The 27,532-nt window shown below is 35.3% G+C and overlaps 2 protein-coding genes across 2 annotated transcripts in view; both read left to right on the forward strand.

The window, feature by feature from the left end:
* Nucleotides 1-759: 759 nt before the first annotated feature.
* LOC144453796 (globin-like) lies at nt 760-21,538 on the forward strand. The gene is made up of 3 exons (XM_078145158.1): nt 760-1,068; nt 19,387-19,612; nt 20,939-21,538. Exons 1-3 carry the CDS (start codon nt 884-886, stop codon nt 21,077-21,079), a joined length of 552 nt encoding a protein of 183 aa, XP_078001284.1. The 5' UTR covers nt 760-883; the 3' UTR covers nt 21,080-21,538.
* Nucleotides 21,539-26,870: 5,332 nt separating this feature from the next.
* LOC144452000 (carboxypeptidase B-like) overlaps nt 26,871-27,532 on the forward strand; it is a 13,577-nt gene continuing 12,915 nt past the window's right edge. Inside the window, exons 1-2 of the mRNA XM_078142973.1 lie at nt 26,871-27,010; nt 27,327-27,411. Coding sequence (XP_077999099.1) covers nt 26,931-27,010; nt 27,327-27,411 — 165 coding nt within the window. The 5' untranslated portion in view covers nt 26,871-26,930. The remainder of the gene's footprint in view (nt 27,011-27,326; nt 27,412-27,532) is intronic.

The following is a 27,532-nucleotide window of genomic DNA, read 5'->3' on the forward strand; positions in this document are numbered from 1 at the left end:
GGATTTCAGTTAAACTGTGGGTTCATTTGCATATATGATTACGTCATATCATGTAATCAGATTCTCATAGTCGTACTCAATTTAAGCACAACCTAATGCAATAGAGCGTCATTTTTATACTTGGATACACATTGAGTTGACTTGAAACTCGCTATATATATTTTTTTTAATTCTAGCAGTCCATATCATATGGTTGAACCAGTGCAAGGTTCTTGTTTACCTCGACGTTTACAACACTGAATTGAGCGACATTTTGTCACCCGCCTGTTTGTTATGAATACTGATTATGGTAGATGACAAGTCTGCGGTGATTCCACATCGCTGGGGGTAGCAGATAACTTATGGTAAATGTAGAAGATTCAACGATCCAACATAAACAAGCTTAAATCTACTGGATTCCAGATGTAATTCATCATTTCCCCCACTGTATTACAGCCAACAGCCTCACACACACTCTCTAGTTCAGAGGGGACATCAAGAATCCGTTAGAACTGGTAAGTTGAATAGAGCGGCACATTAATTCACAACCACCCAATCGTCCTCAGTTATATTCTAATGACTCAATTTTCTTATCATCACAGGAAAAGAGGGAACGATGCCTATGAATGGGAATTGATATCTCCTGAATATCTCCTGGTTATTACAGTTGTCATGGCAACCGTGATGACTATTCGTTGTTTGATAGCGCTTAATATCTGAACGACTGAACGTACAGACGCTGTAATTCCAATCTCTCGTATCACACCATTGACAGCTGTTTTCTTACGTATGTAATCCATGCCCCGCAGAATGTTTTACGGACATACAAACGCCACATGGCTGCTACTGTATGTATGACCTTCTAGAAGTAATGAAGTTCAAAGCATTGGTTGTGTGTTGAACTATGGGTTGTACATCTTCGGCCGCATCAGATCGTATTAACACGAACGATCCACTGGAAGAGCCACCGCCGCCACAACAAGTCGACCCAAGGTTGCCACTAACGGCACGACAGAAGTTCAGTATACAGAAATCGTGGAAAGCTATCCAGAGAGCTATGGAAGACGTTGGAATCAATATGTTTATCAGGTAAGATGTTGGATACGAACAATTCGACAAAGATGCAATGATCTTAGGAAAGAACAACACTAAGTTAGATATAACGGTGATTCAGCTTAACTTCAAACATATCACCGGCACGTAATTCAATACCCGTGTCTCTATAATCCATATATTACATTGTGTACTAATATTGCAGTGGAAAGACATTTTTATCCATTTGTGATTTTTGCGTCTTGCTAAAGAGATTTGCATTATTTGTAAGTTTTTGTTACTCGATAGAGAAAAACACTGAACAAGGGCACTCGCTTTGAGATGATATGTGTATTATTTTAATTCAACATCTATAATCCGACTAAGATGTACAATGTACAATGTTGAATTCCCTGGTGTGTTTCGTCAAATGTTTGAATAATTCAGATGCACGTTTTACTCTATACTTATATGTCATCTAGCTATGGGGACATTAAATATACAGCAATTCGAGAGAAAGATTCCGTTAATGAGCATTCTTTACTATATATTGACTAAATTAAGTCGTGAATAGACTTTTCAAGTCCCTGAATATAATTGTGTATGAAAGATACAAATTAAATCCAATCTTTTGATGTAATTCAAAGGGCGATAGAAAAAATAAGAATCGGAGCATACGTACATGTAAATTTCATTACGCCGAGTGAAAATATTACATTTATAGTTCGACTGTATTATATTGAGTAGAAAGATACGTTGTATTCGTGATAAAACTACCGAGTGAGGACAGTGCTGTTTTCTCCCAATTGTCACTCAAATCACATAGGTTGTGTTAGTATACCTTATCTTTGCAAAATACCGCATGGCTTGAAGCGTTGCAGATCTAATCGACTCATTACATACTGGTCTCTTCAATTTCTCACGGTAAATATGATATGCGTTTGCTTAGGGCGGAGGGCAGACGAACCCCCGTTTGAAAATTACATGTATGAACGTTCAGCATCTTTCCAGCCTTAAGCCGGATAGGAAAATTTCATAAAAAAATAACACTGATGGCATAATTCTGTTTTTGTTAAAGTTACGTGTGTAAAAGCCTATATCTATGATGGCTAGATAATAATGTGTGACTAGTCAACTTCACCAATCTTTAAGTAATGAATCGTTTTAAAACGGGTGATGTTTGACAGAAATCCATGATCGGATTTGGTGCATATCAAGTTGCGTGTAATTACATACAGAACATTTAATACCGTAGAAATAAAACATGCGAGTGGATGGACTTACAGTGATTGATTAAAACATCCACCCTGTACCAAATTCAATTTAATCAGTTGGTGAAAAATGTAATGTGATGATTGTACATTGACCGCCATGTGGTTAACTTCGATCTTTTAGTAGGGATTAGTACAACCTGATTGATATGTCTTCATTAGTCTATATCCAAGTATTGCATGATCATTTAATATTTTGTGTGTGTTGGAGCTCATATTCAAATCCAATGGTTTACATTACATCGTATTTTGGTTAGATATTCGTGTTGTGTTCAAAGTATTATATTGTGCATCATAATTCACCTGGTTGATTGCCATGTACTACTATATACATGGTCGTTAGTTGTTCTCCCAATATCACTATACAAGGAAGTGTAATTTACTTACAACTTTGGTAATTCCGTACATTTATGTGATTTATAAAAAGCAGGCCGGTACAACATAAAAACGTCTGACTCAAAATAATGAAATTGAATTAATAAAAAAACACGAGTTCAAGTATATAAAAGTGAGAATGTGACTTTTCATTCTACTTCTTGATCCGTAACAATATATTCACAAAAAACGTATATATACACGTAATGAAGAGATATCCATGCATTTCGCGAACCAACTTGCCAACCAACCGGAAACTATGTGGTAGAACGCGTGATCATAACCTGCTTATAGGCTTACGTCCTGAGAATAATGACTTTCTGTACAATTCAAACAAGATAATACATTTACGGGGGAAAAGATTAAAAAATACCAATGGTTTTCTGTCAGTCTCATTTCACTATATTTATCGTGAAATTGTCGTGGAAATATCGGCAATTCTGTTCTTTATAGAACCTATCTCAATCTCGTTTATACGTTGCAGGCTTGAAACATTCAGTGCATTAGGTGTATACATGTAGCCTTAATAGATCGAAGTACCAATTCGGTCAGTCAGAAAATCCACTTACAGGACGTAGGCTGTGAATGCCTCCGTCTAACTGTACAACACTAATGCCTTTTTTTAGGAATGGGATGAAAATGAACGCACTAATGGAATCAAATCCAGACACATAAGTTGTTTAGATCGAATAAGGTTGTTTAGACTCTCCAGGACTGAATGATTGGGCCACTCTATGGAAAGCTAAACTGGTCCGAATGCTCGATCTGTACTCATATTACATTTTCTTCTTCCTTTCTTTGTCTTAAACCATTTTTTTTCACGCCCAATAAGAACTGAAGAGTTTACTGTCCTGAAATATCGTGGAAGACTCACAGAAGAACGGTTGATATTACGATCTATCAAAATTAAGGGGAGGTTGCAGATACAAATTTGTTTCTTAAATTTCGACGCCATTATTTTGTGGCAATGCATGTTGGGAAAGATGCCGATTCAAAATTTGTATTAGTGACACATCCTCCAAATGTAGAAATAAGAGCTTTTAGTTAGGAAACAATTTGAATTTTAAATCTATGAATTAGAATGAATCGCACTGCATTAAAATGATATATAACAGTATGGGTGATATATTGTAAGTCTCTCTATAACGTGTTCTACACATAATGATATATAACAGTATGGGTGATACATTGTAAGTCTCTCTATAATGTGTTCTACACACTATAATGATATATAACAGTATGGGTGATACATTGTAAGTCTCTCTATAATGTGCTCTACACATAATGATATATAGCAGTATGAGTGATACATTGTAAGTCTCTTTATAACGTGTTCTACACATAATAATATATAGCAGTATGGGTGATACATTGTAAGTCTCTCTATAATGTGTTCTACACATAATGATATATAGCAGTATGGGTGATATATTGTAAGTCTCTCTATAATGTGTTCTACACATAATGATATATAGCAGTATGGGTGATATATTGTAAGTCTCTCTATAATGTGTTCTACACATAATGATATATAACAGTATGGGTGATACATTGTAAGTCTCTCTATAACGTGCTCTACACATAATGATATATAACAGTATGGATGATACATTGTAAGTCTCTCTATAACGTGTTCTACACACTATAATGATATATAGCAGTATGGGTGATACATTGTAAGTCTCTCTATAATGTGCTCTACACATAATGATATATAGCAGTATGGGTGATACATTGTAAGTCTCTCTATAACGTGCTCTACACATAATGATATATAGCAGTATGGATGATACATTGTAAGTCTCTCTATAACGTGTTCTACACATAATGATATATAGCAGTATGGGTGATACATTGTAAGTCTCTCTATAATGTGTTCTACACATATTGATATATAGCAGTATGGGTGATACATTGTAAGTCTCTCTATAACGTGTTCTACACATAATGATATATAACAGTATGGGTGATACATTGTAAGTCTCTCTATAATGTGCTCTACACATAATGATATATAGCAGTATGGATGATACATTGTAAGTCTCTCTATAATGTGTTCTACACATAATGATATATAGCAGTATGGGTGATACATTGTAAGTCTCTCTATAATGTGCTCTACACATAATGATATATAGCAGTATGGATGATACATTGTAAGTCTCTCTATAACGTGTTCTACACACTATAATGATATATAGCAGTATGGATGATACATTGTAAGTCTCTCTATAATGTGCTCTACACATAATGATATATAACAGTATGGGTGATACATTGTAAGTCTCTCTATAACGTGCTCTACACATAATGATATATAACAGTATGGGTGATACATTGTAAGTCTCTCTATAACGTGTTCTACACATAATGATATATAGCAGTATGGGTGATACATTGTAAGTCTCTCTATAACGTGTTCTACACACAATGATATATAACAGTATGGGTGATACATTGTAAGTCTCTCTATAACGTGCTCTACACATAATGATATATAGCAGTATGGGTGATACATTGTAAGTCTCTCTATAACGTGTTCTACACATAATGATATACTAGTATGGATGATACATTGTAAGTCTCTCTATAACGTGCTCTACACATAATGATATATAACAGTATGGGTGATACATTGTAAGTCTCTCTATAACGTGCTCTACACATAATGATATATAACAGTATGGATGATACATTGTAAGTCTCTCTATAATGTGTTCTACACATAATGATATATAGCAGTATGGATGATATATTGTAAGTCTCTCTATAATGTGTTCTACACATAATGATATATAGCAGTATGGATGATACATTATATTGTAAGTCTCTCTATAATGTGCTATACACATACATAATGATATATAGCAGTATGGATGATACATTGTAAGTCTCTCTATAATGTGCTATACACATACATAATGATATATAGCAGTATGGATGATACATTGTAAGTCTCTCTATAACGTGCTCTACACATAATAATATATAACAGTATGGGTGATACATTGTAAGTCTCTCTATAATGTGTTCTACACATAATGATATATAACAGTATGGGTGATACATTGTAAGTCTCTCTATGACGTGCTCTACACATAATGATATATAGAAGTATGGGTGATACATTTTAAGTCTCTCTATAATGTGCTCTACACATAATGATATATAGCAGTATGGGTGATACGTTGCAAGTCTCTCTATGACGTGTTCTACACATAATGATATATAGCAGTATGGGTGATACATTGTAAGTCTCTCTATAACGTGTTCTACACATAATGATATATACCAGTATGGGTGATACATTGTAAGTCTCTCTATAATGTGTTCTACACATAATGATATATAACAGTATGGGTGATACATTGTAAGTCTCTCTATAACGTGCTCTACACATAATGATATATAACAGTATGGGTGATACATTGTAAGTCTCTCTATAATGTGCTCTACACATAATGATATATAACAGTATGGGTGATACATTGTAAGTCTCTCTATAATGTGCTCTACACATAATGATATATAGCAGTATGGGTGATACATTGTAAGTCTCTCTATAATGTGCTCTACACATAATGATATATAGCAGTATGGGTGATACATTGTAAGTCTCTCTATAACGTGCTCTACACATAATGATATATAGCAGTATGGATGATACATTGTAAGTCTCTCTATAATGTGTTCTACACATAATGATATATAGCAGTATGGATGATACATTGTAAGTCTCTCTATAATGTGCTCTACACATAATGATATATAGCAGTATGGGTGATACATTCTAAGTCTCTCTATAATGTGTTCTACACATAATGATATATAGCAGTATGGGTGATACATTCTAAGTCTCTCTATAATGTGTTCTACACATAATGATATATAGCAGTATGGGTGATACATTCTAAGTCTCTCTATAACGTGTTCTACACATAATGATATATAGAAGTATGGGTGATACATTCTAAGTTTCTCTACACATAATTATAGGACTATAACAATAGATTGCACTATTAAAGGTGGCAAACGAGTTTTGGATTCGCACTTTGAGCCAGATGTACATATTAAGACTTTTTATATGCTGTAAGGAAAAGTCACAAAGCCATATTGATCTTAAGTATTTACGATCTTGCTTTCAAACGACAATCGCTGAACAATTTTTAACTTTATAATGATCCTAATTTTTATTCTCAATCAGTATTTATTTTTCATATTTATTTTGATTGTGTACTATGCGATATAACAAAATTTTCTGAGGTAAACATTCTGTCACTTTTGTTAAATAATTCAAATTTAGCTGAAGACTGTTGTATTTTCATAGAGGTCATCTACCAGTACATTTATCGCGATGAGCTTCAGCAGGAAATTGAAGCAATATAAACTATGGCAAGACGGCAAACGAAATTGCAGTTTCGTTTTCTTTCATCAGACACATGGTGAGATTGCATCGCAGGCGTGTAATATCCACTTCTTTCCGTTGCTTGGCAACCAGCAGTCAACAACACATTTTTATCGCGGCACGGTAGACGCCATATCGTAAAGTACTATATAGTATTGTCAGGTAAATAGCCATGTAGGCTTGATAACTTAGGGTGTTGTCACAAATGTTATTAATGAATATTATCATCACGAAATAAAATAAATGAAGCTAGTTTCTTCTTCCATTCAAATGAGTTCACATGGGAACAGATAAATAATTTAATTTATTTTGCTGTCACTGTATAGTATTATTCTTCAGTACCTGTTATGTAGTTTTTGATGTTATAAGTTATAAAAATATCAATCGTTTTACAAATTTCCCTATACAATAGTAAATGGCGTCATTGTGAGTCCAAAGAGTCTGACGTCTTTCCAGTTTTACCACAAAAAGAATGATTTTGCTGAACTTTACGCTATTGACAGCGAGAATTCCACACCTGCGTATTAACGAATCGAACAACGTTGATGTGCTGTTGGCCTTTTAGTGTCATTATATGAACACTGACAGGTTTAAAATCAAGTATCGATCGATACAATGACATGTATAACCTGACGTTATCAAACATTAGTCTGTGTGTCTGCCGTAGAAATGTATAGTTACGTTGTGAAATGCATACTAAATAGCCGTGTCTGTGTAAAAAGAAGCGGTATGGTGTTGAAATGATGATAAAGTGTATGGAATTAACATTTCAGCAGTGCCACACAAACGACGTTGTCATAATCAGCCACTGTTGTCAGAACATCAATATTCATACTTACTGCAATCATGAAAGTCAATTCCAATGCCTTGTATATAAAAATATTTTAAAACCTAGTCGAGTAGTCGACGTTCAATACAAAATATGTTAGGTTATCTATCTATCTATCTATCTATCTATCTATCTATCTATCTATCTATCTATCTATCTATCTATCTATCTATCTATCTATCTATCTATCTATCTATCTATCTATCTATCTATCTATCTATCTATCTATCTATCTATCTATCTATCTATCTGTCGATCGATCGATCGATCTATCTATCTATCTATCTATCTATCCATCCATCCATCCATCCATCCATCCATCCATCCATCCATCCATCCATCCATCCATCTATCTATCTATCTATCTATCTATCTATCTATCTATCTATCTATCTATCTATCTATCTATCTGTCTGTCTGTCTGTCTTTCTATCTATCTGTCTGTTACGTCCCTGTAAGAGACTCTCCATATCCAATATCAAGCCTACACCGCGAAAGTCTACGTCACGAGGCTAACTTATTGGGAACTGATCACCTAAAGGCCCGATCGATATGTTTTTGTAAGTTCTATAAATGAAAAGGAAAACGATACAAAGTTATGACAATTAATAGCTTAATATGACGCCACGTGAATTAGAAATGTACAACACAAAAGTTCATATATGTCACAGGGTGATATCCTTGTGGGTGTATTATAAAACATATTTGCCTTCGATAATAACTTTAAATTACCGTATAAGAAAAAGTATTTCCTGATAATTTGTCGGTGGCAGATCAAAAAACTAGATGTTGAAATTACCAGGTTTAAGGTCATACAAATATCATGTAATGTTTCTTCAAACGCGGGAAATACCAATTTTTACAGTACAGCAAATAATACAGCGTGAATTTCGATTTTACAAGAACGAACAACCGTTGTCAGCTTGTGTCAATATAACCAATGGATTAAATTATATTACGGGTGGCCTTGACTGAGGAACATATATATTAACAGTCAGTTATCATTGAAATGCATTCATTGATGATATCAACATGGAAGTTGTCAGCTAAAGCAGTAACTTTTTTTATAATCAATTTGTAACATCACTGTGGCGGAAAGTAGCATGTTTATGCTTAAAGGGTATATTAAGACAACGCGTGGGAAAGATACACTACGTGAAATACGAAACGACTCGTACTCCATCGACGAACTTCACTATGGCAACTAATACACGGATTTGATAACATACAAGAAATATGTTTATACAGGTAGTAATTGTATTCGATAAATACATGACAATCTCATCAAATATTGTGTCATCGTCATTGTAATTATTTTCCAAGTTTGAATTTACAGGTTTAGCAAGGTTGGGTCAAACTATTGTGTCACCTCATATCCATCATGAACATTCTATTGAAAGTGGAGTTTTAGGCAAGCGCAGCACGTTACTCGCACAATGAATGTCTATATTATAATTGCCTGGCAGTCTAGCATCTTAATAGAAACATCTATTAGAGTCCAAACGACTATGGCAAATTAACAAAACACTTACAGCGTATGCATTGTCACACATGAGCTGTCAGATTTCGAACTTGTTGTGTTGTTGCTAAGGAAACAGAGAGTGTACTTACATGCAGTAGCATACAAGACTCTGAGTGAAACTTGACGCACAATCGAGAGAGAACGATACATATTAAAATAGTATATATGTCCGGTATCTTAGATAGTACGTTAATGATCTAAAGTGTAGTATTTACCCAATGTAAATGGGGGAATCTGTTGACAAAATTATTTCACGTAGTTGGCCCTATATCTGACAAAAATACTCCAATTAATAATCAGATTGTATTTTATAAAAATGTAGTTGATTTAAAAGTAACATTAAAACTACAACCAGCAATCCATGATAAATCAATGTAACACTTAATTATAATCCATATATGAACATCTTGCTTTAAAACTACAAATCCTTATAACATCTACAACCCTCGGTTATAAACTTCATTTAGTTTTACATGTGTGGGTTTCTGTGCTGTCCCAATGATTTATTTACATACATATACACAAATAGACGTTTCTGCAGATTACATGTAGGAAAGAGTAACATCTTAGACTAGAAAGGGCTGATTTATATGAAGTCTAATGTTTAAATACCTGACCATTGACTATCAAAATGTGAGTCGTCCGTTTGAAAAAAAGCAACAACTTTAAGCTCAATTTTCTTTATAATTAATTAATTCAGATGAATAATAAATGGTCGTAATTTTCAACATGTTGAACGTAAATATATTCTATATAAAGTCATGTATGCTATACATCATCGTATGGCACCTTGGTCCTCGTGAAGTCACAGGCACATTAATTCTATTAACGTACAACACGAACTCAATAGTAGTATTACACTTGTCGATCGTAGCACGTTCACTTTGTTCTCCTCGAGAAACTACCGAATGAAACTGTCAGTAACCTCTGCATAGGTCGTAAGTTAAAAGACGATTCACAATTCATTAAACTTGTAAAGGTACGTGTAAATATTTCATGCTTCATGCGTACATTGTGTGGGTGTTTTTATCACGATTTAATACTTGACTGTCAAATTAAATTGATTGCACGAATTAAGCTGATGAAAACGAGCGATTCGTGGCAAAATTCATTATCAGGAAATGTATTAATCTATACGCAAGAGCACTTTTAATTATTACTGTCTGTAAACTTTTAGTCCCATGTTCTCTATCACGTAATGTGTTCCATTCGGTGTAGAAATATTCTGGATTGCATATATTATAATAAGTTTGTCTGCCACTCAACCAATCAATCTATTATTCTATCTTACTTCCTATCCATCCATATATCAATTCATCCGTCCGTCCATCTATTCATCCATCTACTCATCCATGTATGTATGTATGTATGTATGTATGTATGTATGTATGTATGTATGTATGTATGTGTGTATGTGTGTGTGTGTCTGTGTTGCTCTTAGCAAAAACATAAATGGTTACACCATACAGAGACAAAAATAAAAATAATAACACAGAGATGAATGAATGAATGAATGAATAAACAAATAAATAAATGAATTCTTTACTTAACTTGAATGATTTGTACACAAACATTGACAAGTTGATTATTACATAATTCTTATTACATGACACGAGAGCAAAACATTTCTGTCTATACGACCACTTCGGTATGCATTTTCCCCTCAGATTGTGGTTCTGAAATGAAACTGAGAAAAGAAATGAAATTCATCCTCAACATCTGTTGACATAAAATTTTTGCAAAAACGGTCTTCAAAATCGACACCCTGGGACCTGCCTTCCTCAACTGCCAGTCCAAGGCCACATCATCTCAAAATGGCTAACGACCAACGAAGTTTTATATCCATATTTAAAGTCATTGCAAGTAGTCTTCACGTAGTCTTCACGTATTTATAAACGTAACCTTGAAATTTCGATAAAGACGAAGTTTATCCTTATATCGTGTTAAAACTTTCTGACCACCTGTTTTGTTTAAATATATCATTTGCTCTGGTCATTTGCATGCATGCAGAGGAAGGCATCAAAGTCACCAGGACCTTGAAAAAACCAAACTTGTTTAAACAGAACATGTTTAACACGATTTCCCCTTGTTGTTGTCAATAGCAACTGCCAGATCATAACTATGATTAGTTACTTTGTTTTGTGACATTTTAAAGAGTTTTAACCGATATATGTTATTAACTTTTTGACAGTGTGTATAAAAATTGAACATATACCGCACTCGCATACATCAGGCATTGGAATGCTTGACAATATTAGTTGTATTCTTTCAGCATACTGATACTGTTTATAACCCCAAATTTCTGCACAATAGGTAATTACTGGTAAGATCATTATATCAAAAAGCTTAAAATATTCTCTGTGTTGCAAAGCACCCGTATTTCTGACCATACGAAAGATACCCCCATGGCTTTCCTGGCTTGATCCGCTATAGCCATTTAAGAATAACTGAATATGTACATTCAATTTGTGAATTCATGAAAATAAAGACACACAACAAATAACTAAAATGTGTCATTCTGTTTTCAAAATCTCTATTAAGAGTAGTCACACACAATTGCATATACACCAATTATTTAATCTAGAATCTATCCTGATACTTTCCTTTGTATATTAAAGGCGTATATAACAGTATATAACATCCTGTTATTTCAACATGTACTCCTACTTGAAGGGAAATATGTCACTTGGGAAGGACCTATTCCACTCTCTTTGATATTTTTTACAATTGTTCGGAAGTTGTCAACCTTGTCTATTTTGATCGAATTTAGTGTTAGACTAATTCTTTATTTCCTACGATAGCTGACTACATACACAAGGACACTGGCTTACATAATTGCGTTATTTAATTGGCAAATAAATGAAACCACCCCGAGATCAATCTTCACCCAATCTTAGGTAATTCAGATAAATGACTTGTATACAGCAAATAACTTCATTATTTGAAGAAAAGCCACATCGCCTCCACTAATTCTCTCAAGGGGATTGTCTTCACTTTGTTAATATGATTACTTTCATTTTCGCTTCTTTTTCGTTTTTCTTGATTTGATAGATTTTTCCATTTAGAAAATAAAAGCTAATCCCGAGTGACTTGGGACACTCAATTACAATGAATGATATTAGTTAATTGTAAGCCACCAAATAAAGACAATGTTAAAAATAATTATTCTCTGTCACACGCATGGTTAAATCATGCTGTCAGATTAGATTGATATAGATTACAGGGATTCGCTGTGACCATCTTAATTAATCCCGGTTTCATTATCTACCAGGAGGATTTATATCACTTCAGAAGGAGGTAGCAGGGTGATGGAAACAGAAGAGCGTTGAATCATTTAATTACTACAATGACCATGACAAGTTATTCCTCCATTATTTCGGGATTAGTAAATTAAATATCAATCATTCAAAATATTAATATATTTTAGAAAGAAATTACTTTAAAAATATGCTTGACACTATTTGTAAATCTCCAGAGTCTAAAACTGTCATCAGATGCTGTTTCAATTCAAGAATTGACATATAAATATCTGTAATAGACTTTATGAATTCTATCAGATACTTGCTAGGTATAATACAGTAATAATAATGCAAATATCGCATTGAATGAAGAGATCGACTTGAAGCCGAGTCTTTTTTTCCGCAAAGCGTGTGTGTGTGTGTGTGTGTGTGTGTGTGTGTGTGTGTGTGTGTGTGTGTGTGTGTGTGTGTGTGTGTGTGTGTGTGTGTGTGTGTGTGTGTGTCGTTTTTGAATGAGGAGTCGTAGATGTGCCCTTCAGCACGCAATTTGAGGCTCATATCATTTGGCTGGATTCCATTTAATTCTAAAGAGAACAAGTGCAGACAAATAAATTAAATTGAAATGTCTTATTCTATGGCAAAAGCTATAAATATAACTATCCCACCACTATGCCAGTCAACAAAGAGCAGCACACGGTTGCGTGATCGTGCCTGCTGCTATTTATCGTAGAATGTGTTTTACTTCGGACTACCAAGTAGTGTATATGCATATACAAGATGGTATATCATGAGAGTCGAGCGTTATTAACAAATGGCACAGTCTGTAACATTTGCCACATTGTCATCTAAAGTCAGAGTACATTAAACGTATTTACAAGCAAATAACAGTAGAAAGAACGTGATATGTGTACACAGAGACTTGGTCGGCGAGTTTGTGCTTTTATTGGTAACCAATATAAATGAAATGACGTCATCATTATACCATATCAGACTTCCGCGTGAAAGCTGTACAAGTTGCAAAGAAAAGTAACCACCAAAGTCCTAACGTTACAGACTATTCTCCGTTAAATACAAATAAAGGATTGCCTTTGTTGACTTAATATATTCCACCATATGACCTCTCTGAGTGAAAACTATTATGATTCCCTTTTATGACATTGCAGGCTTTGTAGATACTTATTGAAATTACGGATAAGAGAACTATAAAAGCAGGAAATAAGTACAGATTCAATAATGGGTGTTTTATTTCAGAATCAATTTTTTTTATGACGACTCATCCTAAATTCTAGCATTATACAAATACGACAGCCTGTACATCTTACCTATATTGATATTTGTAGATTTACCGTAGTCTGAGGACTGATATATAGTTTTGTGGGAATCGCAGTTGGACATGTGATGAATAAAGTCACGTCAATATGTGATTCAGAAACAAAAGACAGTTCGCCAATTTTCGTACAGTCATCATTATATCCCTGGTGATGGTTATCAAAGAAAGTGTTCAAAGTGTTCTTTGTTTTCTCTCTCCAAAATTCAAAATGTTTCAATATCTTCAACTAGCTTTCGCCCTGGTAACAGAGCATCATCAGGTCAGCAAAGGAATATATTATAGCATTGCGATGCTCTGTTTACAGGGAGAAAGCTAGTCAGAATGAATGTAAGGAAACCCTTTGAGTTGAGTTTTGTTGTGATACCATCCAGTGTTCATTTATATATATATATATATATATATATATATATATATATATATATATATATATATATATATATATATATATATATACACACACACACACACACACACACACACACACACACACACACACACACACACATAGGGTTTCATTCTTCTTTCGTCAAGTAGAGTGCTCAGTCACCTTGGAGAGCATATCATACATACATTCATACATACATACATACATACATACATACATACATACATACATACATACATACATACATACATACCAAGTAGAGTGTTCAATCACCTTTGAGAGCATATCATACATATATATATATATATATATATATATATATATATATATATATATATATATATATATATATATATATATATATATATATATATATATATATATATATATATATATATATATAATGATTCATGCCACCTACTTTCCGCGTTGTCATTGCCAAATGTACCTCCTTCTGCGATGGAAACGAGGCGAAGCTTGTCTCCATTAAATATCAGTACATTGCTCACTATGTGACCTTCAATGCTTCATCGCCGCTCACATATTTGTGAATTTAGGATTTGATATTTCATCTCTTAATACCTGCAGAGTTAGTTCCATCTCAATATTCTATATTTATACGTTTACACATTGAGATAACACTTAGAATGATTAAACATTGGGAAACTCGCGTACCTTCATCGATCGATATATTTTTCTGTACATATTTTAAGAAATCAAATCAGTACAGAGTCAGAGACAGAGACACGCAGAGACATATTTTCTACTTCACATGTCTCGATATACAGGCAATCAAATGTCTTTCCATGGAGATAGTTATTTTTGTTGACAGCTGACCTACATCTCAGCCCTTAGGACTATACTTATACACGTACACATTTAACACATTCAGTGTTCACACTTCCCTGTTTTTAACGGAGTGAAAATGTCATTAGGCATAGTTTTTTGTTTTTGAAATTTATTAATCTCAGAAATCAACAAGACAATGTTTGTTATATGTTTCGAATGTTAAAACGCTAACTCTCAGTCTTATTACCGAAGTAAATAATAGGTGTGTTTATTGTATAATTTATTGTCCACGTCGGACTCTGTAAATGAATACAATTCAAGGCCGTTATAAGTTGAGTACACAATGTAATACTAATATATTAGCGGTGACTGGTAAACCTTACTGCGAATGTAAACGACTATATATCTAATGTTTCATAATCGCCTGATATCCTCTGCCATGTCAGGTCAAATACTGTTAATTTTTCCGGGTATCCTTAAAGCTTACTCATGGCTTTTATTTTCACATTGTTACTTGTAGAGTGATATAAGGGAGCCTTCAGTAAATAAAAAGGGGGTGCCACGGAATTAGGGGGGGGGGCACTTTTTACAAATCAGTCCTAAGGGGAGGGCCATATTTTACAAAATGGAAGTTAGGGAAGGCTCACATTTTACTTTGACTCATTTTAGCATTATTTTATGATTTTTAGCATGATCCCATTGACATCATTTGCTAAGACTTTGTTACTTAAATATTGGGCAGACATGCTACTACAAATGTTATATATCAAGTTGTTATTTACAAACTGTAACGTATTCAATTTGACGTTATATTTTATAGATTTTATTTTCACTACACATCCTAAATATTCTACTACTTCTCGTGTGTTTGACCTGAAATGCAAATCTGAAGAGATAAACAGAATGTACTACTAACTCAATGAAATATCTAGATCATAGGGTTATCAAAATGTGCGTACGCGGCCTCAATTCGTGTTTTATAATTTGTGGAATAGGTCACAGAAAGTAAGATGTGTTAATGTTTACAATTTGCCAACGGCAACTGGTCCATTAGAGACTGCAACTAATGAGATAATGAGACACATTTATGTTGTGTTTTTAGCAAAAAGAATACTGTGGTAATGTAAGTGATGATGGAGCTTGTAATCTTAAAAGACGCATATATACACCTTACGGATTCTATGACCGTGGTCTCAGGAAAATATAACAGAACTGTCAGGATTTAGGTCGATCGCACGTAGTAGACGTTGGTGATTCAGAGCTTCTTTGGAACAGATGTTGTGTCGTAAAAAAATGAAATAAATTTCCATGTATACTGCTGTATATTCTGACAGTAGAGCGAATTATATCCAAGGACACATCGACACTTTCATGATATTTTGAATATCGGGAATGATATGAAAAATTAAGAAATGTCTTTCACTGTCATGTGCCGTTACATTACCTGTAGGCTAACACCTTGACCTGCAATAATTCCATTGAAGTGGAACAATAAAATGATTAATCACCATGTGAAATTCAAGTTCTGACCTAACCAACTGTTAAGTATTAAAATATGTTGCTGTCAGAAATTCATGTATTAAATAACATTTCTGAGAGATTATGTTCGAATTAAATTAAGCTTGTGGCTTTATTTTGAATTCCCCATGTTTACTTTAATGACAAGGTGGCCCTGGACATAAGTAATTTTCTCGATTTATGACAAATCTGTTTTGTTCTGAAAATGTTAGAAGAATCTCAATCTTTGCAGTATACACATTTTGTAATGCCTTTCAAACCAAATGATCTGAGGAAAGTCGTGCTGAAGGCATATATTCTAATTACTACACGTGAAATACGTGATCTCGTTTAGTACTTGCAGCGTATATAATTTCACATTGTGCCAGCATTCCACTAAAATCAGGCCACCCAGATTAAATAGGAACCATAACCAGCAAATAGACAGGTTAACAGACAGACAGGGAGGCAGTCCGACAGACGGGCAGGCAGGCAGGCAAGCCGACAGACAGACAGACAGACAGACAGACAGACAGACAGACAGACAGACAGACAGACAGACAGACAGACAGACAGACAGACAGACAGACAGACAGACAGAAATGGATGGATGGATGGATGGATGGATGGATGGATGGATGGACGGACGGTTGGATGGATGGATGGATGGATTGGTAGGTAAGTCTAGATAGGTAGGTAGGTAGGTCGATCGGTCGGTCGGTCGATAGATAGATAGATAGATGGATAGACAGACAGACAGACAGACAGACAGACAGACAGACAGACAGACAGACAGACAGACAGACAGACAGACAGACAGATAGATAGATAGATAGATAGATAGATAGATAGATAGATAGATAGATAGATAGATAGATAGATAGATAGATAGATAGATAGATAGATAGATAGATAGATAGGTGGGTGGGTGGGTGGATGGATTGATAGATAGATATATAGATAGATAATGATAGAAAGATCGATAATGATAGATAGTCAGACAGACAGACAGAGAGACAGACAAACAGACAGACAGACAGACAGACAGACAGACAGACAGACAGACAGACAGATAGATAGATAGATAGATAGATAGATAGATAGATAGATAGATAGATAGATAGATAGATTGTCTGAATGTGGGAAAGATACCGTTCAAGTGTCAATGAATTTTGTGTGTAAAATGATAAGGTTATAATATCTGCCTCTTACATGTAAAGCATATTATCACGTTAATATAAAAGGACATCGCACTTTCCAATAGAATACAACGAATCGATGAAACATACCTTTTACTCCTTTGAGATTATTTGAAGTATGCCTATAAGCCGTCACTGTGACAGTAGATATTATTGCTAACTATTAATTTTACATCTTTAGGAAATCTTCGGCTTTTCATCTATTGGAAAGGAAACGGACTTAATGGAACGAAGGACATGTACGGATATGACCGAAGAGATGGTCGTGATAAATAAATACAATTTTAGTTCTAGCCGTTGCGATCACGTTGACCAAAAGGCCGCGCTCATCAAGCACAAAATCTACTTTTTATACTTCTTTGTTAGTCACTTATGAATTCCTTTATATTTGTCTCATTTGAGAGAGTCCGATGTAACAAATCTAGATATTCATTGCGTTTACACCTTACAGGTTTATCGAAATTACAGTTTTTAGTAATTTGTTCCAGTCGAGTGTTTTTTATATTGTATAACCAATCTACCTTTATAATCAAAATAATAATAACAAACATTTGCCATGACAACAGTGCAATCAAGTGTAACGTTCTGCATTGCTGTCGGTCACGTTTATGTGGTCGTCATGGAAACGAGGTGATCCTCCTTTTTCCGCCATTGCATTAAAATATTTTGGTCGAATGGAATTACAGAGCAAATAACGTTATTGAATATATTTAGTCAATTGGCCTTCCACATATTCAGCAGTGCATCTCTTTGATTCGAAAGTTGTGTATTTTATTTACAAATATGGATTCTTAAACACACCCGTAAGCTTTTAGGAGATTATTTTAGCTGTATTCTATGTCGATGGGTGTGTATATCGACGCGTCAAGCACAGTTTTTTTTATCAAAAGTCTGATGACAGGGAAAAACGAGCTATAAATATATGTCGCTGTTTAACACAAAACCAAATAAGCTTTGTTGACATATTTTTGAACACAAATCTCTGGTCTTTTTCATCATAATTGGAATATACAATTGATCACAGTTGGTGATACATAGCCCGGGTATTGCTACTATAATGCACATATCAGTTGGTGATACATAGCCCGGGAATTGCTGCTACAATGTACATATCAGTTGGTGATACATAGCCCGGGAATTGCTACTACAATGTACATATCAAGCTTAAATTGAAAATTGTCCTCCTTGCTCTATTATCCATTGTGGTTTGTTTTATAAGCAACGACTACATGCAATGTGAAGCATAGATTTATGAAAATCTAACGATGCCGGCTGTTCAACTGTTTTCGTGACAATTAAAACTCTTTAATTTTGAATACAATATTGTGTTCATCCATACTTGTTTGTTTTGCTGCCGTACGTTCTATCTACTAATGTATTTTTTATAACACGTGTAGGAAAGAAAATACAATATAAGAAGGTCGTTCCACAATTAGCTGAAAACCGATATAATCCATCATATAGTAAATTTGAGCGTTATTTAATATGTTATTTCTTGGAAATTCACAATGTGCAATGTTATTTATTATTACAGGTTGTTCAAAACTCACCCCGAATATCAGGATCTTTTTTGTGAATATAAAGACATGTCAGAAGAGAAGCTGAGGAACAATTTGAATTTTGCAACTCATTGTGGTATGGTTATGAACATTTTTGATGAGGTTATTGACAGTTTAGATGACGTTGACCATATCATAAATTTACTCGGCAAGAGAGGGCGCAAACATGCGAAGTATGGCGTCAAACCTGAATTCGTGACGGTGAGTGATTACTGTCCTTTCGAGAATAGACAGCATTGGAAGTGTATGTCTCAAAGCATGTTGTTTTTCATTTTTTACGTAGATGCGCGCCATTTTGATATAATTACTGTAATATCGTCATTGATGTAAATGAGTACATTCGCATTTCGAGCGATCATCGATCATCGATCACAAAGCAATGATACTTGTTTTATTTGTAAAATCTAGCAATTCGGTTTTGTATGTATAGTTCAAAATACCTTCATTGTTTCAGTGTGTGATTTATGTGAATAGAAGGGAACGGAGCGAAAATTCAAAATTCAAAAAATGAGTTAGAATAGTGGAATAGTGTAGCGATTGCCGTTCTTAAGTCTACAGGTAGGCTAATGTGAATTGCACATTTTACATGCAATAAAGTGTTTTGTTTCCAGTTTAACTACACAGTCGAGTAATAAAACGTTAGCTATGCAGTGGATGCATAGACAATGATTGATAGCAGTCTAACAAAAAATAACATTGATTTCATTTCTACAGTAAAAGTATTGGGTTACACATAACACAGGTTTTCACAAAATATCATATTTTCAATCATCAATAATGAATATACGATAACACAAAATAAAATTAAAGGTCGAGCAGTGAGAGTGACACAAATATAAAACTTAACGGTCAAGGCTATGCTATGAAATAATATCATACCCACGCTGAGTAAACATTCCTCTTCAGTTTGTAGGCTGTGTTTGCTACACACGGCACTTCCTGTAAATCCATTCAAAGCCTCCATCTATTCACACAGTAATGAGATTTACATTACAATTGTAAATGGAGATAGTCAGATACGTATGTTAGTGAATTAAACACACGGTCGTTGATAAGGGAACGAGCAGAATTTAAGGCCCGGGGGAGGGGGTATGGAGGCCTCTTGTCACACCCCTCCGACATCCTCCCCACCAACAAACATGGTGATGCTGTTTCTCTCCAAACTCAAGACTTGAAGGAAATCCCTGTTGACAAAGTACAAAATGTACCTCCAAGTATAGGTTAGAGCCCAATGTGAGATTTCTTCTGGCGAAGCCCGTGTCTTTAACGAAATCTCTTATATATGGAGCCTGAAGTCGATTATCCCTGTTACTTTGATGTAGTGTATCATACAATTGTACATCTCCAAAATGCAGGTTAATGCATGTGAATATCTTTACTTCTGCAAATACAAGATTTAGTCTACTTGCGATAAATTTACATTCGTTTGTAGTACCTTCTCAACCTATTTATATGAATATTTACGTTCATCCTTGTCACTATAAGCAGAAGTCCCAATTAATCTGTGTTTATATTGTCATTCGACAGGATATACGAGAACCGTTCCTGCGAGCAGTTGAAGAACTTCTGGAACATAGATACACAGAAAAAATTGAAGAAGTGTACAAGTCTATGATCGACTTTATACTTGAACATTTCGTTCAGGGTTTACAAGAAAATGCTGGATGATTTCGAAGTAACGATATATTTCAATGAACATTTTCAAAGACATTCCCCATGGACATATTCTCAATACGTCCAAAATTATGCAAATAAACTTTTAACAGACAACATTTACGTGACGTTTGCGCCGTCGACCGAAGGACGCCCCCTTGCTACATGGGCGTGTTGCGTTTGTTTTCTTCTGCAGCTGTTCTCACACTTTGAATGTGAATCTGACTTGGCAGGGAGACAATGCGTGAGATTAAACTTGTAAGCTATCACATATAGCATTGATGTTATTTTGATAATTATTCTCAAATACTTTAGATGATCTAGATTATTTGATTTCGGAATTTGTTATTCTGGGAACTTGAACGTAAAGATTGAGATAAGTCACATGAAAGGGTATATATTGTGGTCTTTTACTATAGTCTTTCGACCGTTGACTTTATTGATTGAAACATCTATACCTTTATAAGAACAGTTTTCAGCTACTCACATTTACAATTGATAATTTGGGTTAGAAAATAGAACGTGTATCGGGAGTTTATGTTTTCTTTATACTACGTGATTTAATTTCATAATGGTTTATCAAGTCAATTACTCATCAAATACGACAAACTGACGAATATAATGGCTGATATTTATATTACAGCATACTTTTTGGGAGATATATCAAGATTGTTTTATTCAGACTATAATAATCACTGAAATTTGAAGTGCTGTGAGTTCTACATTTTGTTTGCTTCTGGATTTCATAAAAATGCTATTATTTGTTGAAAACGTTTCGTGTGATTGGTCAGCGAAGTTTGTTTGTTTGTTGTATTTGTTCCTATTTGTTTTATGTACTATTTAACTTCTATTTCAATACAGCTGTTCCTGTCACCTTCAAAGTTACTACTAAAACTTTTATTTATGGATCACTGTTTTTATTGCCGTGATGTGTTTTATTTCACTGAATGCATAAATATAAAGCATTTTAACAAACTATCACTTGTCCTCTTGTGTTATCTATCTGATTTCATTAGCAGCAATAGCATCACCCCCCCCCACACACACACACACACACACACAGGCTCGCGTGTGTGCGCGCACACACATTATGTGAAGACTATGGTAACGATTGACTGCCACCAACGGCAGGATAATCACACACAATTCATCACGTTCAATTTTATCACTGTAGTCACGAATGTCTGCCGTCAACGGACATTTCACGCCATATCTACACGGTATTTTTTCTTATATGATGGAATGTATAATAAACCATGAGTGCAACATTCACCTACCATAGGTCATTGCTAAAGAAAGAACACTCAAAACAATACAGCTAATCTGCATCTTGAAATTGTAAAAATACTATATAAACTGCAACTCTACGACGGAAATTATATCAGGGATGTTATTCCAGTCGTAAACAAAATCATAGAATTTGGGTTATCGCAGAACTGATCAAATTGACAACAGTCTTTTTTTTATCTAAATTCACCCTATGGTGTAGACATGTACTATTATTATAGTGACTGGCAGTGGAAGAATACCATAGATAATGGGAATATGTGAATATATTGCGACAGTTAAATACTTGATTGCTTTAAATGACACTTTTGGTACTGATATCATTTTTTCAGTGAGTACATTTTTTTAATATTATTTTAACTGTTAGTCACATTTGCCATGTTACGTTTTGGAAAGTTTGAAATTGAATTGCCATCCTCTTGTTGGGGTAAGCACTGTGGAGTAAGTATTAAAATACATTATATATTGACTGTTTATTTTGGCATTCCAGTAGAGCGCCCTCTCGTCATATCTGTACATTCTTATGTCATTATTTTGTTCATCTACATTTAATATTTTGTCGCTGCTTCATTTAGTATACCTGAACTCAAACACTCCAAGTTTCACATCAAATGAAATGAGTTAAAGGTCACCGAGACGTCATCCCAAGTGTTTTAGTATCCTGCAGTTGACATAAGTGTAGTATTCATTATACAAATAACGATTGATTACAACGGTGTCAAGACCACGCTCCGTCTGAAAGTTTACTATAAAAAATTAATTATTAATGGACGTTGGTTTAATTGTACTCACACAGTAGGATGGTATTTCTGATGGCTTCCAATTATTACACTCTGTCTTGATCACAGGATGATTATATCCACATAGCACTGCTATCTCACACATTTGTGATCTACCGCATTAAACAACACTATTGTATTGTGTCTGTCTCATTAAACTGAAACCTCGATTGTCAAAGTAGTTGAGGCCATTCTGCATCTCGAATTCTTCTCTAGAATGAAAATAGAATCTAATCTAATCTAATCTAATCTAATCTAATCTAATCTTATCTTATATCTTATCTTACCTAATTGGTCAAAAGAACAAGTCCCTGTAGAGCAGTGTTTCTCGGCGAGGTCTAAATCAGCTGCCCTTTTATACCATGTGACATGTCCGCAGGGTGTCATTATGCATTGGGCAGCCGGTCATCAAACGTAGAATGGAGTGGTATTGCATTTGTACTCTGAATGTCACTGCTGTAGTCAATTACTGATATTCTACTAGATGAATATCACAAATTGTGAAAAAGTTAAAAACAGTGTTGTATAACACTGAACCAGTGACTGTATGTTGTATGGCCATCAAACCCGTCAACAAACCAAGTAAAAGTAGTCACTTGTACTGGTAGTATATATTCACTGCTGTTGTGTTGGTTAGTCACTAATCTTAAATTTGGCTCAAAATTGTATCCCGGGCAGACCATAATAATACGGTCAGTTACCCCTTCGCAAAGTGAACACAACAATGGAAATTGTCTGTGATTTACTCAAAGTTTTGTATATGGCCGTCCTTTCTTTAAAGTATAAATGTACAGAAATACAAACTGTAAATGTCTATTATTAGAGTATTCATGAATTATTCACATTGTTGATGTAGTTTTCTATTTGGACAAATTGTGCACATCTCAAAGAATTCCACAAGCTTTTAATAAACGGGCCAGTGATACTTCCGGATGACATATCAATTAAAGTCAGAAATTCAAAAATACATACTTTAATATCTGTATAAATTTTCTATTTACATGCAAATTCAAAATATTGCATGCTATAAGACTTATTTCAACAAAACATCCATTCCAAGACAGTCTCTGGTGCACTTTAAAGAGATCTCTAAAGACTCTTGACGTACCTAATATACAACCCAGAGACAATTGCATAGAATACTACTATGCAAAATAACACCTATAAGAATGACCGGTTCTGGTGGTGGTGGTGGTGGTGGTGGTGGTGGTACTAGTGATGTTGGTGGTGGTGGTGGTGGTACTAGTGATGTTGGTGGTGGTGGTGGCGGTGGTGGTGGTGGTGGTGGTACTAGTGATGTTGGTGGTGGTGGTGGTGGTGGTACTAGTGATGTTGGTGGTGGTGGTGGTGGTACTAGTGATGTTGGTGGTGGTGGTGGTGGTGGTGGTGGTGGTGGTGGTGGCGGTGTGGTGTTGTGGTTCTGCTCGTGGTGGTGCTGCTCTTGCTGTTGACGGTTGCGCTGGCATAGGCAGCGAGGCAGCGGCAATGCTGCTGCTGATAATGATGGTTGTGGTTTTGCTGGTGGTGGTGGCGATGGTGGTGGTGATGATGATTATGATGGTATATGGTTGTTGTGGAGGTATGGTGGTGGTGGTACTGCTACTGCTGTTGGTGTGGTGGTGGTGGTGGTGGTGGTGACTGTGGTGGTGGTGGTGGTGGTGATGATGGTTTATAGTTGTGGATGTGTGGTGGTGGTGTTACTGCTGCTGCTGGTGGTGGTGGTGGTGGTGGTGGTGGCGGCGGGATATTTTTGGAGAGCACGAAGGGGGACTGCGGAAAAAAATGACAAAAATATTTTCTCCTCAGCACCCCCCCCCCCCCTCTCGTTCCCTTAATTCCCATAAACCATTACTTCGCTATTAGTGAAACATCATATCAAATATAATATATACAAGTAGTTCACGGCTCAGGAGCTCTCTTCATTGATGAATGGCAAACATCGAATATACATGCCACATGTGTGTATAAAAGTAAAGAAATACACGTGGTCATTTTCCACACAGTTTTGAATTTATTCATTTGTGACATTAATTGTTGAAGCCCATCCTTCACTGCTGATTTGTTACCATGCCTGCTGTAGAAGTTATAATAGTTCCCGAACTACTTTGCAAACCCAACATATACAATACATAGCATTCACTGGATTTTATCGTTCATCGTCGATGCTCTGTTACCAAATGGCCTGACATTGTTACTTTGTCAGTATTCACTAAGAACGGCATTAGCAAACAATGTTCATAGAATTAGAATACAGTGTTAGTAAAACACGTCTTGTCTAAAGCTGTTGTTTATAGTTGACTCATTTGCCCTCGACCGAGGTTCAAGCCCACCCATCGCCTGTATTGTAACCTTAGAAGAGTTCGATCCTACTAACTTTCTCGATTAACCTGTAACCCTCGATAAACCGCCTGAGTTACTCAATGTTATTGTGGTATTCAGGTCAACCAACACTTTTGGTGCTTCCCTGGTCTAAACGTCTGATAATTACCGTTTGTGGTCGAAGAGTGGTATTGAGTTCGACCCTACTGTCGTTTCCCATGCTCTAACACTTAACCCATAACCTTCATAAAAACAAAACAAACTGTGGTACTCGTAACTTTCGAAATTACCCAGAGTACAATCTTCTAAATTCCAGAAGGTTTACATTTATGCTTTCAAAACAACACTCGGGAACTTGGGGGGGGGGGGGGTAGATATCTGGGGAACTGGGGAGGGCATAAATACACGTGTGGCTTCTTTTCGTTTATACAGTATCATTTGCTACTAGTTTAGCATGTCGAAATACCTAAGAATGATGACACAATTTTAAATAAACTGACTTCAACTAGTTTCTTATCAGTATAAAGAGCAGGTAAAATTAGTTACCTTTACTGCTTTAGAAAAAAATGTGTTCATCTGACTGATGGTTACAAGAAACTCATATACCAACAGATGATATATCGCAACGATGTCAACACTTGAAAACACGAACACGTTTCTTCATCACTGATGTGGGTGGTCTCATGATTTTTTACTGTATCAAATGTTCATAACACGTGTCAAATTTCGACGTTCATCAAAGCTATACGTTGTAGGACATCGACTGAGTAGATTTATGAGAAACAATGTTGCAATTACAGAGTTCGAAATCCCTCACTATATCGGACCTATAAAGAGAAAGGAAGTGGATATGGATCTTCACGTCACGCGTTAACTGGTCAGCGAAGACATATTGCTTTCTTTCGAATTCTAGATGTCATTTTCCAAAATTGTTCGGTATGAATCTAGGTACAAGTCAGTTCCCCCATCGATCTCCCTGCATTGTTCACAAACGGATATGTACCCTGCTGTGATTATTTCCTTTTGGGAAATATAATCAATGTTGTGAATTTTCTATGTATTATTAAATCAAGTTGTCGACGTCCTTGTCTACTCTGAGAAGAATGCTAGTGAATATATCTACACCACACATCCTTACTTCTTACGTTTGATGAATTGCCTCTAAGTCCAAACTAAATATGTCACACACGTGTCCCTTGCTTGTTTCTAGTTTGTATTTCATTTCAGTTCATCGCGACTTGCGGTCTGTCACCAAGTGTCCCCAGCAATTGATGAAAAAATCAAGTAATCATCACGGACAACGGAATGCAGGGCCCTGTTTGTGAATTTCATCGTTTTCACACGGCACTATTTCTAGTGCATAATAATATATGTATATAAGCCCGAACGTAGTAAGAGAACTTGCAGAAGCTACAGACCTGAGCATTCTAAGTCGGCATAGAAATACCCTCAGTTCTGCTTAGTACAACGTGTTACTCGAAATGGTTCAATCGATGTTTAATTGGGCTGCATTAATAGTCCTTGTTGCTTGTGTAGTTGAGTCACAGAAGCGGTTTGATGGGTAAGTCAGTTATCATTCTTTATCACTTATCTTTAACAAGAAAACGCTTTATTGACTTTCACTTAAAAGTTGGATTTACTACTCTACAAGTGATGACTTCATTCTGGGGTCAAGAAGTTCTTAAAACTGTTCTCCATACACACTATCATTAATATATTGTAGCTCGCTTTTTTAAGTGTACATCCTTATGCTTTGCCCCTAGTTCTTTAATTCCATGCTCATTTCACCGTCTTATATGAAATTATCTATTGCCTTGACGATACATTTTTATCTGCATTTTGGAGTGAATTTCTCGACATATTTACTTCGTACGCAGGCACCAAGTTCTTCGAATACAGCCTGAAAATGAAGATGAAATCCAAGCAATCAAACGACTACAGCAACAATATGGTGAATCGCAGGTGAGTGGCGTGAACGTGACAGTCTTTAGTCCTGATAGATACCTTTGTATGTATGTATACGGTATGTATGTATGTATGTATGTATGTATGTATGTATGTATGTATGTATGTATGTATGTAT

The sequence above is a fragment of the Glandiceps talaboti genome, chromosome 2, assembly GCF_964340395.1.
Source record: "Glandiceps talaboti chromosome 2, keGlaTala1.1, whole genome shotgun sequence".
Lineage (NCBI taxonomy): Eukaryota > Metazoa > Hemichordata > Enteropneusta > Spengelidae > Glandiceps > Glandiceps talaboti.

Excerpts from the sequence above, each read along its gene's own strand:
- LOC144453796 (XM_078145158.1), top strand. The coding sequence starts at position 884 with ATGGGTTGTACATCTTCGGCCGCATCAGATCGTATTAACACGAACGAT. Across the intron at positions 1,069-19,386 it reads GGAATCAATATGTTTATCAG|GTTGTTCAAAACTCACCCCG; the intron begins GTAAGATGTTGG and ends TTATTATTACAG. Across the intron at positions 19,613-20,938 it reads TCAAACCTGAATTCGTGACG|GATATACGAGAACCGTTCCT; the intron begins GTGAGTGATTAC and ends GTCATTCGACAG.